Source organism: Podarcis raffonei, chromosome 3, assembly GCF_027172205.1.
Source record: "Podarcis raffonei isolate rPodRaf1 chromosome 3, rPodRaf1.pri, whole genome shotgun sequence".
Classification (NCBI taxonomy): domain Eukaryota; kingdom Metazoa; phylum Chordata; class Lepidosauria; order Squamata; family Lacertidae; genus Podarcis; species Podarcis raffonei.
The window spans coordinates 80,668,492-80,682,793 of NC_070604.1; the positions used below are offsets into that span (position 1 = coordinate 80,668,492).

General features: G+C 42.5%; 1 protein-coding gene across 2 annotated transcripts in view; it reads left to right on the forward strand.

Moving 5' to 3' along the window:
* The window catches only part of WDR64 (WD repeat domain 64), a 76,823-nt gene that overhangs the window by 41,519 nt on the left and 21,002 nt on the right, over positions 1 to 14,302 (forward strand). For both annotated transcript variants that reach the window (XM_053382636.1, XM_053382634.1), the window contains exons 11-16: positions 8,539 to 8,665; positions 10,982 to 11,130; positions 11,524 to 11,647; positions 11,862 to 12,034; positions 12,686 to 12,868; positions 13,863 to 13,990. In XM_053382636.1, the coding sequence (XP_053238611.1) occupies positions 8,539 to 8,665; positions 10,982 to 11,130; positions 11,524 to 11,647; positions 11,862 to 12,034; positions 12,686 to 12,868; positions 13,863 to 13,990 (884 nt within the window). The remainder of the gene's footprint in view (positions 1 to 8,538; positions 8,666 to 10,981; positions 11,131 to 11,523; positions 11,648 to 11,861; positions 12,035 to 12,685; positions 12,869 to 13,862; positions 13,991 to 14,302) is intronic.

The window sequence follows — 14,302 nt, forward strand, 5'->3', positions numbered from 1 at the left end:
CCTTATTGCGAAGTCTGATACCTGTGCAATTTTTTTATGGTCTGAGATGCAGAACTTTGCGTTTGTCCTTGTTGAATGGCATTTTTTTGGGGGGGGGGGAGGGATCCAGCTCAGTTTTCTACTTTATCAAGGTCATTTTGAATTCTATTCTTGCCTTTTGAGTGTTAGGTTTCCTCACACTTTTATAACCTTCACAAATCTGATAAAGATTCTATCCGCTTCTTCATCCAAGTCATTGATGAACATGTCAAAGATCCCACTTGAAACCTCCCAAAATTTGACAATGAACTATTGATAAGCGCTCTTTTTCTAACCAAGATACAGTGCAGAACTTTGTCAGATCCTTTGCTTAAATCAAGATAAAACTGTGTCCACAACATTCCCATACCCACTTACTTAGTAAACTAATCAGAAAAAGAGATTATTATTATATTTTATTTGTACCCCACCCATCTGACTGGATTGCCCTAGCCACTCTGGGCGGCTTCCAACAAATATAAAAACATAATCACTTCCATTCGTAAACATCATAAATACTTTCAGGGTGTCATGTTATAAATGTTACTATTCTAGACGGTATAGTTGTAATGTTGCAAAAGTCTGACTTTTGTAAGCCATATCCACAATTTATTTTAAAATACTCAGCTTCACTCGGTTTAGCCGGATTCCAGCCAAGTGGCCTTTGTTCACATTGTCCAACGCTATCCATTGAAATGACATTGCAAATTAGACAGATGTTTCCCATAGTGCACTGGGCTCAGCAGGCTGCTTCTACTCACGGAGAGGTTCTTTGTCGAGAGCAAGCAGCAGAGTGCTGTGGGTTTAAATAGAAAGCTGTGGGGCCTATCTGTGAATACAAATCTTTGATAAAGGCTTACTGAATATAGCCATTCTTCTCCAACCCCCACCCCATTGCTCTCTGGATGGAAGACTGACGTACATTTTATAATGGAGACTCAGTCGCAATAAATAGGGTGTGAACTGTAAGAACAATCACAGCAAAATTCACTGTTTGAACAAATTCTAGACTATTTCCTATATACATCTGGCACTTCGGCCTAGAAAAGAAAATGGACTGAAATGGGTCAAGTGGAGAAAATGTACATTTTTGATTTTACATATTGGTTTTGTTCAAAGTAGCAGCAGGGAGCAACCTCTGTCATGTTGCATGAAAATGGGGCAACACGATCCACCATTTTTTTCCTATTGCACTCAAGGAACAAGACCTACAGCAGGCATAGGCAAACTTGGCTCTCTAGCTGTTTTGGGACTACAACTCCCATCATCCCTAGCTAACAGGACCAGTGGTCAGGGATGATGGGAGTTGTAGTCCCAAAACATCTGGAGGGCCGAGTTTGCCTCTGCCTGACCTACAGTGTATAGGATGTCAACTTTAAGCATGTATTTAACTATCTCCTTGATTTTTACATATAATCCAGAGGGCAAGACTTTTACATACATACATCATTTTATTTGTATGCCACCTTCCCATTTAAAGCCATGCTCAAGGCAGCTTTCAGCATGGGGGAGGGGAATACCTAATTACAAACATAACAAAAGTAGTCATAGACAACAAATTAAGCATCAAAAATACAAAACTAAATTGATTAATTTCCACATAAATCATAATAAGATACAATATATATATATATAATCAGTAGCAGAAACAGCCCTGCCTCCCTCTCTTTACAGAGAGACTCCCAGCAACTCTTAAGAAATTCATTATGGTTGGAGGTCTCAGGAAACTGCCCAAGTGGCGTCTGTTTTTACATTTGCCAACTGGAGAAACAAAATAAGATTTGGGCTCCTTCCCCGAATACTGGCAGCCCCTTTCTGCTACTACTTGACTAAATATTAAAGCCATTTCCATATATTAACAAATTAAAACCAGCAAAATAGAATTCTGAACAGAGCCATGTGATATTCAGACTGTAATACTAGACACAGAGGCTCCACTGAACAGTGATCCACTCCATGTTTTCCAGTTGTGTAACATACTAGAATCTGGAGCCGTTCAAACCCAGGACTCAGGCCCCATCTGCACTATACATTGAATGCTGTGTCCTACCATTTTAACAACCATGGCTTCCTCAAAAGAATCCTGGGAACTGTAGTTTGTTAAGGGTTCTGAGAGTTTTCAGGAAACCTCTATTCCCTTCACAGAGTTAGAACTTTCAGAGTAGTTTAACAATCCATCCCTTGTCCTAGGGGACTTTGCTTTAAGTGTATAGTGCCTCAGTCTCCTCTCTCTCTTCCCCTACCAGGGAAGCTATCTTGCTATTAGACAGCTATGAAAGAGTCTAGGAGGCCTCACTTTTGACTAAAGTCATTTTAATGAAACCATCATCTGCCCTGAGCACTGTCCTTGTCTGTTTTTTTCTGGGGCCCTTGGAGTCTTACACAAAATGGGACTTACTGAGAAAACATGCAAAGAATTACACCCTCTGATTATTTAAAATGGCTCTGCTTCAAATCTGAACAATACAGTAGCACAGCCGAATTCCATCCATTCCCTACGTAGCCGAGAGCCAACTGAACGGGAGAAACATTCTGTGAGAAAAGTAACCCAGATATGAAAGCTGTATCCTCCAGGAATAGCTTTCAGTGTCATAGTTGTTTAGCTAGCCTGTAATTTTCATTTTTACTCGCATTAAGGTCTCCATAGACTTCTTGAATTGTGTAAGTGGACTACAGTGCTATCAGAAAGGCTGTAAAATCCACAGTCAAAACACTGGTGAAAGCCAGACAATTTTCATTTAATGCCTAATAATAATATTCAAGCTGCAGTTCTGATGGTATCTCATCCCACTGAGATTAATGCGACTTGAGCTCTGATCACTGTTCAAGATATCAGTCTCCAGGATCAGATGTCCTTCATATTCTTTACCTATATTCAGTTATTGTAGCAGCCTGTTGGGAAAAGATCTTAACTGAAATGTTCGGTTATGACAGTCCATATAACTCAAAGAATGTTCTTTAGGGATTTTTAAGAGGCACAGCGTTAGAGCTAGTTCTCATCCTGAAGCAAAGTTCTTAACCTGAAGCACTATTTCTGAGTTAGCAGAGTCTGTAACCTGAAGCATGTGTAACCTGAGGTACCACTGTATGCATGGATTCATAGTTTTCAGTTTCAAAAGCCAGCACTCACATGGCAGTCTACATGCAGATGCATGACAGGGTCATTTGTTACTTTGCCCAGGCAAGTTCCCTAATTTGTCAGAACTTAGAATGGCGCTGTTCGCTATAAATAAAAGCCTTCCCCCAAAGCGGTTTGTCGCTGGTCACCTCCAAAAGTCCCGAGCAAATGTGCTGAAATTTCTCAGCTGCTCATTGTGCCTGACCTCACGCAGCCATGCGTGTGTGTACATTGTTACATGCACAGTGGTGGCGCTGACTCCCCAGCCCCGCTTGCAGCAAACTGTGTCAAAGTTACTCATGTTTAAACTTGTCACTTGCATAATTGCTGCAGCTCATGCCCACAGGACGAGGAAAAAGATCAAGGTGAAAGTGTTTGTTCCTGTCTCTCTCTGTAGGAGCTTTGGGACTTACCTATGAAATGGCAACTTTCTCTTCTGAATGGCAAAGGAATAGTGTGCCCGTCAGATATCACGTAATGAGCTCAAAGTGCTATATTATTTATCCATTGCCAAATAATTTATGGCAAACTATCATGCCTTCCATGGAAAAGCATTGTGTAAGACCAAATTCTCTGAACTCATAATGGAATTCTATTCATACAATCCTGAAGTTTAGAAAATTGTGTATACGTGGCCATCAGGTGCGAGACCCAGAAAAGTTTTGCATTGCAGATTAGTAGGGCCAAGATTAGAGATTTAGACTTCATATTGTTACGCCAACCCTCAATCTCTTTTGAGCAGTGCACAAGCTTCCAGGCGATTCCAAACACTCACCCTGGGTCGTGTTTCCATTGAGAATCGAGACACGGCAGAGACTGTAGTGACTTTGAGATATAATACGGCTTATTCATATACATATATACAACCTGAGTGTACGTGGAGGGAGTTGCAGATCTTACAGCATTGTCATCTCAAGAGTGTCTCTCCCTGCTTCTCTCATGGCTTCTGCCAGCTGGAGTCCAGAGCAGCCAGCCATACTCCCAAGTCTCTGGGCTGCCGCCTTCCCAGCCAGCAGCCAAAATGGTTCTGGCCCTCCAGCCCCCACTTGGAGTGCTGGCCTGACTTCCTTTCTTCTTCCTAGAAAACCCTGCCAAAACCTGAAGCTCCTTCCTGTCACCTCACACCCCTCCCGGCCACCTTGGTAACCTCTGTTTTACCAAGACATGGGGGATTCCTCTTGAGGTGACCTCTGCTTCTTGTTTCATAATGAGCTACATTCAGCCAGTCTAGTCCGGCTAGTGAGCATAGGCTACATACCCCCAGGAGAACTACTGCTGCCGGTATTTTCCTTTCAATGTCCCAAAGATTATCTCAACACTACCATTTCTTGATTTCTACTCTTCACTAATAAACTCTGGCACTCCAAATCTGTAACACTAAAATAGAAAAATGCATTGTAAATCCTGCACAAAATACCCACTTTCTAAAAAAGCTAAATCAAATCTCTAAAGGACGGATCATATGGCACTTGCTAAGGAGTAAGGCTGCAACCCTATACACCAGGGGTAGTCAACCTTTTTATACCTACCCACCCATTAATGCATCTTTCTTATTGGGAAAATTACCACCCACCAGTGCTCAACGGAAGGAGGATTCAGCTTGTGCTATAGAACCCCTACCGCCCACCTAGAATCCTGAAATGCCCACTAGTGGGCAGTAGGGACCAGGTTGACAACCCCTGCTATACGCACTTACCTGAGAGTAAGTCCCATTGAACAGAATGTGGCTTACCTCTGAGTACTGTAGATATATGTATGTTTACACTGCACATCTCTTTGAAATCTGTCTTATTAATAGACACAAATAGAGTTGCTATTCTATGGTGGGGCAGGCAACATGGTGCCCTCATGTTATTGGCCTACAACTCCCATCATCCCTGATTATTGATCAAGTTGGCTGGAGCTGATGGGAGTTGTAGTGCAATGTCTAGAGCAGGGATAGGCAAACTCGGCCCTCCATATGATTTGGGACTACAACTCCCATCATCCCTGACCACTGGTCCTGTTAGCTAGGGTTGATGGGAGTTGTAGTCCCAAAACATCTGGAGGGCCGAGTTTGCCTATTCCTGGTCTAGAGAGCAGCTTGTTGGCTACACTGTGCTATAGCATTTTCACAAGTGATCCTGGGAACAGTGTTTTGTCTAGAATATGCCACATGTTACTATACATTCAATAATATAAAACAAAAGAGGCATTTTAAAATTTAAGGTGCATCTACATTTGAATTACTGTTTTAAAAATGCAAAAGGCACCCTTTTAAAGCACTGTTTGTTTATACAGCTGCATATATTTAAATTGGATCTTAAAGGGGAAGAATCCAGTCATAGTTAAGCTAATTTAAAACCATTGATTTCATCAGTGACCAGGCCGTAAAAAAGTCATTTCCACTGAATGCATTCCAAGTGGTTCTTATTTAAAGTTGATTTGAGCATTAGAGGCAAAATCTGTCTTCAGTCTGAGTGAAACCATAATGACATTTCATTCAAGTTTTGCCCTCGTAAAATTGATTGATGTTATATTTATGTTTTTGCTACTAGTTTCCATCTTGGTGCTAGAGAAAGTGATTTAAAATGCAATTACTTTTAGAATCCACTGACTTTAATCAAAATTTAATGTGTCCTTCCCTGACAAATTGTGGGAAACTCTAGGTCAAGTGCATCCTGGGGGGGTGGCATGCTTGAATGGAAAAATCCGAAATATAATTTGAACTTCTATATAGAACATATGTGGTTCCGTTTTTGTGTGGAACAAGACAGCATGGTGACACAATAAACGCTTTAGCTGATGAAGAAATAAACCATTTACCTGCCTTGGTAGTTCAGTTGGGAGAGCATGAGACTTTTAATCTCAGGGTCGTGGGTTCAAGCTACACATTGGGCAAAAGATTCCTGCATTGCAGGAGGTTGGACTAGATGACCTTTGTGGTCCCTTCCAACTCTACAATTCTATTATATGATTCAAATTGTTAAGTACAGTCAGTTTAAGAGTGAAGATCTGTTTAGTACTGGGGTGGGTAATCATCTTGGGGACTTTGCATTGTGTTTGTAAGTTAGTGTAGGTCACTTTTTGTGGGGGAAAACCTAATTAATACAATTATTGTTAATATTGATAACTATACAGTGGTTACATACACTTCAGGTTACATACGCTTCAGGTTACACACTCCACTAACCCAGAAATAGTGCTTTAGGTTAAGAACTTTGCTTCAGGATAAGAACAGAAATTGGGCTCCGGCAGCGCGGCAGCGGGAGGCCCCATTAGCTAAAGTGGTGCTTCAGGTTAAGAACAGTTTCAGGTTAAGAACGGACCTCCGGAATGAATTAAGTACTTAACCCGAGGTACCACTGTACACACACACACACACACACATTTAAAAGTGGGAAACACTGGGGAAAGGCATTGTGGACACAAAAATATCTGTTGGCACCCTGACATCGTAGTGGGATACCAAAGGATCAGAATTTTTTAGGAGGGGGGGGGGTATTTTCAGGCCACAAAAAAGTATTGAAAGTCAGATGTGGCCTGCAGACCATGAGTTAGCCCCCCTTATTCTAGGAATTTTGAGATTCTTGGTCCATGCATACACAGCTTAGGCAAAGAAAGTGGCTGAAAATGTCCAATCTAAAGCAAATGTACAGTATGCATGTATAGATAATGGACGTGGTACCCTTGTCCATAATTCAACTGCCCCATAGATTTCAGTGTAGCTTAGACAAAGGGAAACACCTTCAGGATTTCTGGCCAGAAATAAGGTTTCTTAGTGAGAGGCAAAGAACAACATTTTGCACATGGCAGTTTACGCTATGTATCTGATGCTTGAAGTAGACATTGCAGAGGGACGCACTGGGGCCATCACTTCTCTTCTCTCCATATAATATTTAATAACGTAGGGTAGTTTATTAATTTCAATGGATCTACTATGATACGAAACCACTGCACTCCTAGTTTCTCTGTCATTTCCTTGGTTGTTGTGTTTATTATGACATGTTTCACTAGACTTTTAAAAGGAGAGAGGGAGAAGTAGAGATGGGGTTTCTGTTTTTGGTGAGAGGAGTTCATCCTCTGTAACAGGCTGTTTTGTACTGATGAGAGTTTTTGTCCATTCAGCTCTCTCCCTTGGGAAGAAGCAGGGAGCAAGGAACCAAAAACAGGTAGCTTATGACAGATGTGCTAACAAAGCCATACAAAGCTATTAGGCAGCCATCTGGCTCTCAGCACGATCCCCAATCCGATTAACTCTGTTCGGCCAAGAGCCCCCAGAACGTTAGTAATTTCACAAATTGAGTATAAAATGATTGCTCCTTGTTTTGGAACTTCTCTTTAGACAACAGGCAGGCTTGCAAACAGAAGGGTGTTTTTAAACCATATATTGCAATGATGAGGCGAACACACTGGTACATCTATAAATATCCCAAAACATTAAATCCACAGCACATGAAGATCTGTGGGGACGTTTTATGTTATATGTTAGTTTGTTGTTCCTGAATTCAATGTCTGGAGAGAACTGTCCATCAAGCCCTGCATTTAATAATGCTCATGTGTACTGTGATCAGCATAGTTTGGGCGCAGTGTATAGGCATAAATCTCTGACAATATCTTGTTCTGATGCAGTAATTGTTACCATTTTATTTTTTTAAAATGCACTGACTTTTAATTGAGAAATCTGTGGCACTGAAACATGAGGTTGTGGTCTTCTAAATGCTGTTAGTCCTGCTGAATAAAAGGCACTAACATTGCTAGGAAATGCGAATTAGGTTTTGCCCAGATGATGCTGGTAGAAAAAAAATAAAGAAAGTATCCATGCTGGCTTTTAAGAAAAAGTGAGAAATAATGCTGGTTTTTGGTTACCAAATCAGTTATTTTCAAAGCTTATTTTTCAGATAAAAAATTAACAGATAAGTATCAAAAGCAATAGTTATAACATATAAAATAACCCATAATTCAAACAAATCATAAACAAAAATATTAGCATAAAAACCCAATTTTTTTACAAATAAACTTTTTATTTATTTTCCACATGTGGTGTACCTGATTTTTATGCTAACAACCACCAGAATTAAAACAGCAAAATCCCAGAATGAGGAAATATTGCACTGAAGGCCTTTTTAAATGCGCATATAAAACAACACAGTGAGGAGGCCTTGAACTGATTCCAAGTCATATACATAACTTAGGCAGTCTGGGCCTTAAAAAAAAAAATCTGCTTTTAATTTTGTGTGTGTGAGAGAAGTTCTGTCTTGTTGCATTGTTATTGTTTGGTTTTTGTTTCTCTTATGCATTGTTTTTTTACCTACTCTTTGGAAACCACCCAGATGACTGTGTTATGGGGCAGCAAATGAATTACATATATAAATAAATGCAGTTATTGTACCACAAGATAACCCATCTTGGTTTTCTTTCAGATTTTCAGAGTGTGGGATATCCAGACCCTTTCCCTGATGCAGGTCTTCCACGATTCCCAAGCAGGGCCTAGAGAGACACAAATCTTTACTATGGTATTTGACAATAACCATGGCACACTTATTACAGGTGTGTTTGTCTAATCATTAGGAGCGAAATAACCTCTTCAGATATGAATCTGGGGTGCTGATACATAATTGTGAAAAGTAAATCGATAGCCTTCCAGCTGCGTTGTTTAGACCAAGAGTAGCTACAGAAATGCGAGGAAAACAAACTGGTGGCTTTAAATAATTAAAGCAATCCCAACCTATGATGCTGATAATTCAAAGCCACAAACATCTTGTGTCTTTTTGTCCTTGAGAAGCACTTATTTGGTATCCATTAAAATCTTGAACATAATTATTATGTGAAGTACTTTACTTATATGAAGTAAAGTCTGAAAATAGATTTATCATAGTTCATAGCCACAGAGGCAGAAATTCCTGTAAGATATGTAACGTTGACATACCGTATTTTTCGCACCATAGGACGCACTTTTTCCCCTCCAAAAATGAAGGGGAAATGTGTGTGCATCCTATGGTGCGAATGCAGGCTTTCGCTGAAGCCTGGAGAGCGAGAGGCATCGGTGCGCACCGACCCCTCTCGCTCTCCAGGCTTCAGGAAGCTATCCGCAAGCCTTGCAAGCCCGGCGGGAGTTCCCGCGGGCTCACAAGGCTTGCGGGCAGCAGCCTGCAGCCCCCGCGAGTGTCCGCAAGCCTTGCGCGCCCGGCGGGAGCGCGCGAGGCTTGGCGCGGCAACCTGTCGCCCGAAGCGCCAGGAGCCCTCCGGAGGGCTCCCCGTGCTTCGGGCGAGTGTCTGCAAGCCTTGCGCACCCGGTGGGAGGTCCCGCCGAGCGCGTGAGGCTTGGGGCGGCAGCCTGTCACCCGAAGCACGGGGAGCCCTCCGGAGGGCTCCCCGTGCTTCAGGCGAGTGTCTGCAAGCCTTGCGCGCCCGGCGGGAGGTCCCGACGGGCGCACGAGGCTTGGGGCGGCAGCCTGTCACCCGAAGCACGGGGAGCCCTCCGGAGGGCTCCCCGTGCTTCGGGCGAGTGTCTGCAAGCCTTGCGCGCCCGGCGGGAGGTCCCGACGGGCGCACGAGGCTTGGGGCGGCAGCCTGTCACCCGAAGCACGGGGAGCCCTCCGGAGGGCTCCCCGTGCTTCGGGCAAGTGTCTGCAAGCCTTGCGCGCCCGGCGGGAGGTCCCGACAGGCGCGCGAGGCTTGGGGCGGCAGCCTGCAGCCCGAAGCATGCGGAGCCCTCCGGAGGGTGCTCCGTGCTTCGGGCAGGTGTGCGCAAGGCTTGGGGCGGCAGCCGCGGCTGGGGGGGGGAATAATTTTTTTTTATTCATTTCCCCCCCCCAAAAAAAGAGGTGCGTCCTATGGGCCAGTGCGCCCTATAGAACGAAAAATACGGTACTTCTTCCTCCTCCTCACCACTACAGTGTTTTTAAAAAATTCATTACTAATATTAATTAATTACAGGCTGTGTTAGTCTGCCGTAGTTGAAACAAAATAAAAAAAATCCTTCCAGTAGTACCTTAGAGACCAACTAAGTTGGAAGGGATTTTTTTATTTTGTTTTGATTAATTAATTAGTACCCCACCCATCTGACTGGGTTGCCCCAGCCACTCTGGGCGGCTTCCAACATAAATAAAAACATGATAAACCCTTAAGCCTCACAAATCTTCCCTATACTGGCCCTATACTAGGGCTGCCTTCAGATAAGAATACTTGATGGGTCATTGAGGTCAGTGATAGTTCCCCGTAACATCTTCCCCTCTCGTTTTCCCATCTTGAAAAAAACGTACAGTACATATATTTGTCTTTCACTTTTGGTGAAGAAGTGCACTCACTATTAATCTTTCCATAGGTGTTTAGTTCTGCTGTGATATGTGGTGGCCTTTGATTGTGCAAGAGACTCAGTCTTTATATGTTGTATCCTCTCTGCTTTTTCAGAAACGGCAGGCTCCCATTTTCATTCCTCCTGCCACTCAACCACTCTCTTCCTCTCATACACACACTGCATGATCAAAAGTTCATGGTGGTCCTTGCAGAGTCAAGCAACATTCATGATCGGTCTCACAGTCAGGCATAGCGGTGGCATGCTCTTGACCTCCCAGCACAAGCATCTCTGCAGCTTATCAGTGAGGTCTGAGGTGGTAGGGCGGTTGGTGCTGTGTGGGCATACCAGCAAGGCCAACACAATCATTATGTGTGGTTAGGGCGTATAGGAGTAACAAAGTGGCTCCTGGCCACATCTTCACTGGCATGTTGCCCTTGGAGGGCTGGCTGACCCTCAGCAGAGCCCTTGGGCTCAAAAGGTTTACCCACGCCTATCAGACATGTTTGCCAGAGTGGCTGACAATAGCATGCAACCGGATGCAATAACCTTTATTATATGATTCACAGGATCAGCTGTGATTGATATTTATCCTCTCACGCGAGTTATACAAGACACGAAACAGGTTCCCCAGACGCATGAGAGGAGCATCAATGTGCTGATTTACAACAAAGTCTTTCGCCAAATTCTAACTATCTGTTCTGAATCAATCGTAAAGGTGAGTATAAATCCTGCAAGCTTTTCAAGTGCAAAGCAAAATATTTGCACAAAGGATTTAAGAGCAAGTAGGCTATCTGGGGGGCTTTATCTTCCTACATATTGGTAAGCCAGGTATGGGGGACCAGGTGCTGCTGGACTTTAAATTCCATCATCCTTGACTATTGGCCATCCTGACTGAGGCTGATTGGAGCTGAATCGAGAGGGCCACAAGTTCCCGATCCCAGCATTAAACCCAGGGGGAAATGTTAAGAATAGGAATTCTTAGCTTTTTCCTTTCCACTTTCTCTTATCCCCTTAGCTTAATGTTTACTATAGATATTTGAAGGAAGTGACAACTATGTAAATATATATCTGTGTAGGTTGAATTCCATATAATTCACTTTATCTTTAGGTCTGGGAACTGGAAACAGGCCAACAAATATACCAGATTGAGGATGCCCATGGACCGAATGTTGAGTTGACATGTGCAGCAATTGATAAAAATGGATTCCACCTTGCCACTGGAGCATGCGATGGTAAAACAGTCTTATAATTGCAGATTGTAATAACACCACATCTTGATATAATTGCTTTATGATGAGGGCTGTAAGAATACTTAACTGGAACCTATTTTCAGTACTCTAGGACTTCATAATGAAGGCCAGTTGAAGGCTGCTTTCTATATGACAAAGAGAAATCTCATGTGCTTCCATGTTGAGTGACATTCCTTCTGCTTTGTTGCACGTTTAGGAACTGTGAAGACTTGGGATTTTGGAAGTGGACAGCAACTTAAAGTTTTGCCTTTAATCAGGGAAAGCACAGTTAATGAACACTGGCTGATGCAAATGGTTTACCTGAAGGCTAGTGGAAGTAGACATGTCATCCTGGTCTTGGAGTACAGTGGGACTATCAAAATTGTTCAGGTTTTGTTATAGCTTGTTTTTATTTGGTTGGTTGGTTTGTTTGTCAATGAATTATACACCCTTTAACCTTAGGTCCCAGAGCAAGTTACAACATTAGAACACAATGTTAAAAACCGTGCTTGCACTAACAGGACATTTGTAACAGGAAGGGGTTGAATTCCTCCTATGGTTTCAATATATCCAGTATATCTCAACTAAAGACAACCAACCATGCCCTGCCCTTCCGACCTCTCTCACTGCCAAGGAAAAATAATAAATGAAAGAGAACCTACCCAAGTGACACAGATGCAAAAACCTCACACATACACTAAGTAAAATAATGTAAATTCACCATTCCCCTTCTCCTCCCTCTCTTCTCCCCCAACCTTATACTGTATACAACATTAATATCTCACATGGAATGTAACTGATCAGTAGAAAATATTCTACAACCTAGAAATAGAGACAATGAACGTACTTTTGTATCCAAAGAAAATCTTTAATAAAAATCCTTCTCCCAGTATATCTGAAGTGCCTCCCCAAAATGAATAATTAGGTTAGCCTCAGTTAGAAAACCCACCACCCCAAAAATTTATTTGAAGAAATAAATCATGCCAAGTTGATTCTCAATTTTTTCTGTGCTACTATTCTTCCAACTCCTTGTTCTCCTAGGGTAATGAAGGTGAAGTTTATCTATGCATTACTTGGGAGCTTCCTGAAGCAGTATCAGTTGCTCTACAAGGCAATCCACTCATGTCCCTAAAACTGAGTCCCAATGCCAAGAAAAGCAATGGATTCTTTCCAGATGTTCAGCTGCTGCTTGATAAGGTGCCTGTGAAAAAATCAAAGAATGAGGTGAGTATTGATTGGCAAATCTGTCCATTTCAGTTTCTCATTTTTTCCAAACTTCATTTCAGTCCGCCACATAGCCATACCAGTTGACAATAATAAAAAAATCCTCATGGAAACTGAGCATTTTAATTCAAAATTATCCTAATATACGCATTTTTGTGTGCAGTTTTCCCTAATAAAATGCATTGGTATATGTTATTTTCACTAATGCATGCATTTCAATGCATAGATTATCCTTGAATGTGCATTTTTGTATATATGACTTGCCTTGTAGCTGCACTGCAAAATTTGAAGAAATGGAAAATTTGATGGGTGGCTGTTTGCTTATTTGCTCTATTGTTTCACTTTGCTTGTTGTTCCAGTAAGTGAGAATTAGATGGGCTCACATTAAAATGCAAACTGAACTGAATTTCTCTTCCATCCCTAGAGGTGGGTGCATTTCCAGACTTTTCAAGACCTGCTAAGAAGGAAGTGTCTTGGAGCCTGGGTACACATTATACTCACTCCTGAGAAGTAACCACATGAAGTAAACTTTGTTTTTACTGTTGAGAGGTCTCTTTGGAGAGGGGCAGAGAAAACTCAACGGGATTATAGAGAGCAGTGCAAGGGACTTTTGTTGCGTGGATGGAAAAACCACCTGTCAATGTTTGCCTGCAAGGGTGGGGACAGATAAAGATCTGGCCCACTGGGCCAAAAAGATCCCATACTCTTTCTCTCCAGTTTTCTCTGCCTCCAGGAGCCTACTTTTCATGTAGGCAGCCTCTTGAGCCGTATAGTCATTTTCTTTGGACTGGGTGATGGGGAAATGCCATGACACTTTTGTTTGCTGCTAGCCATGCTTAAATGCACAGTGATTGCATAGTCCTGTGTTTTCACAGTTTGGAACAAGAATTTTAAGAAGTAAAGGCAGGTATTTTCTATCCTTTAAAATGATGAGACTGTACATACCGGCTTTTAAATACAATTTTAACAATCGGCTTCTTTTGTCGTCTTTCAGTTACCTCTGAAAACGGAAGTGAAATGCTTTGACCTACTAAGAGTGGAAGGTTATAATTTGTTAGCTACCGCAAGTGCAAATGGCGCAATCATCATGTGGGATTTTGAATCTGCCACTGCCAGGCACATGTGAGTAATGAAAGCTGTGAGAGGGCTCTTGCCACAGTGCTGTCCTTCATGCACCTTGACTGATCACGACTCTGAGTAAGCAGAGAGACAGACAATTGGGAGCAAGCAAGTGAGATACATGAAGCGGGGAACTTGGGCAGATCATCTCTTACTGCTCACACTGCCAGAGGAGACCAGCTCCTTGCCTCCATCTTGGCTTGGGTCATATGAGTCACTGGGCAGAAGCTATGTGCTACCCCTTTGGCCTTGCTCAGTTCAACATCTGGAAAGGGTTGAAATTAGCTCCCAACCAATGCATCCTTCAGTACACAC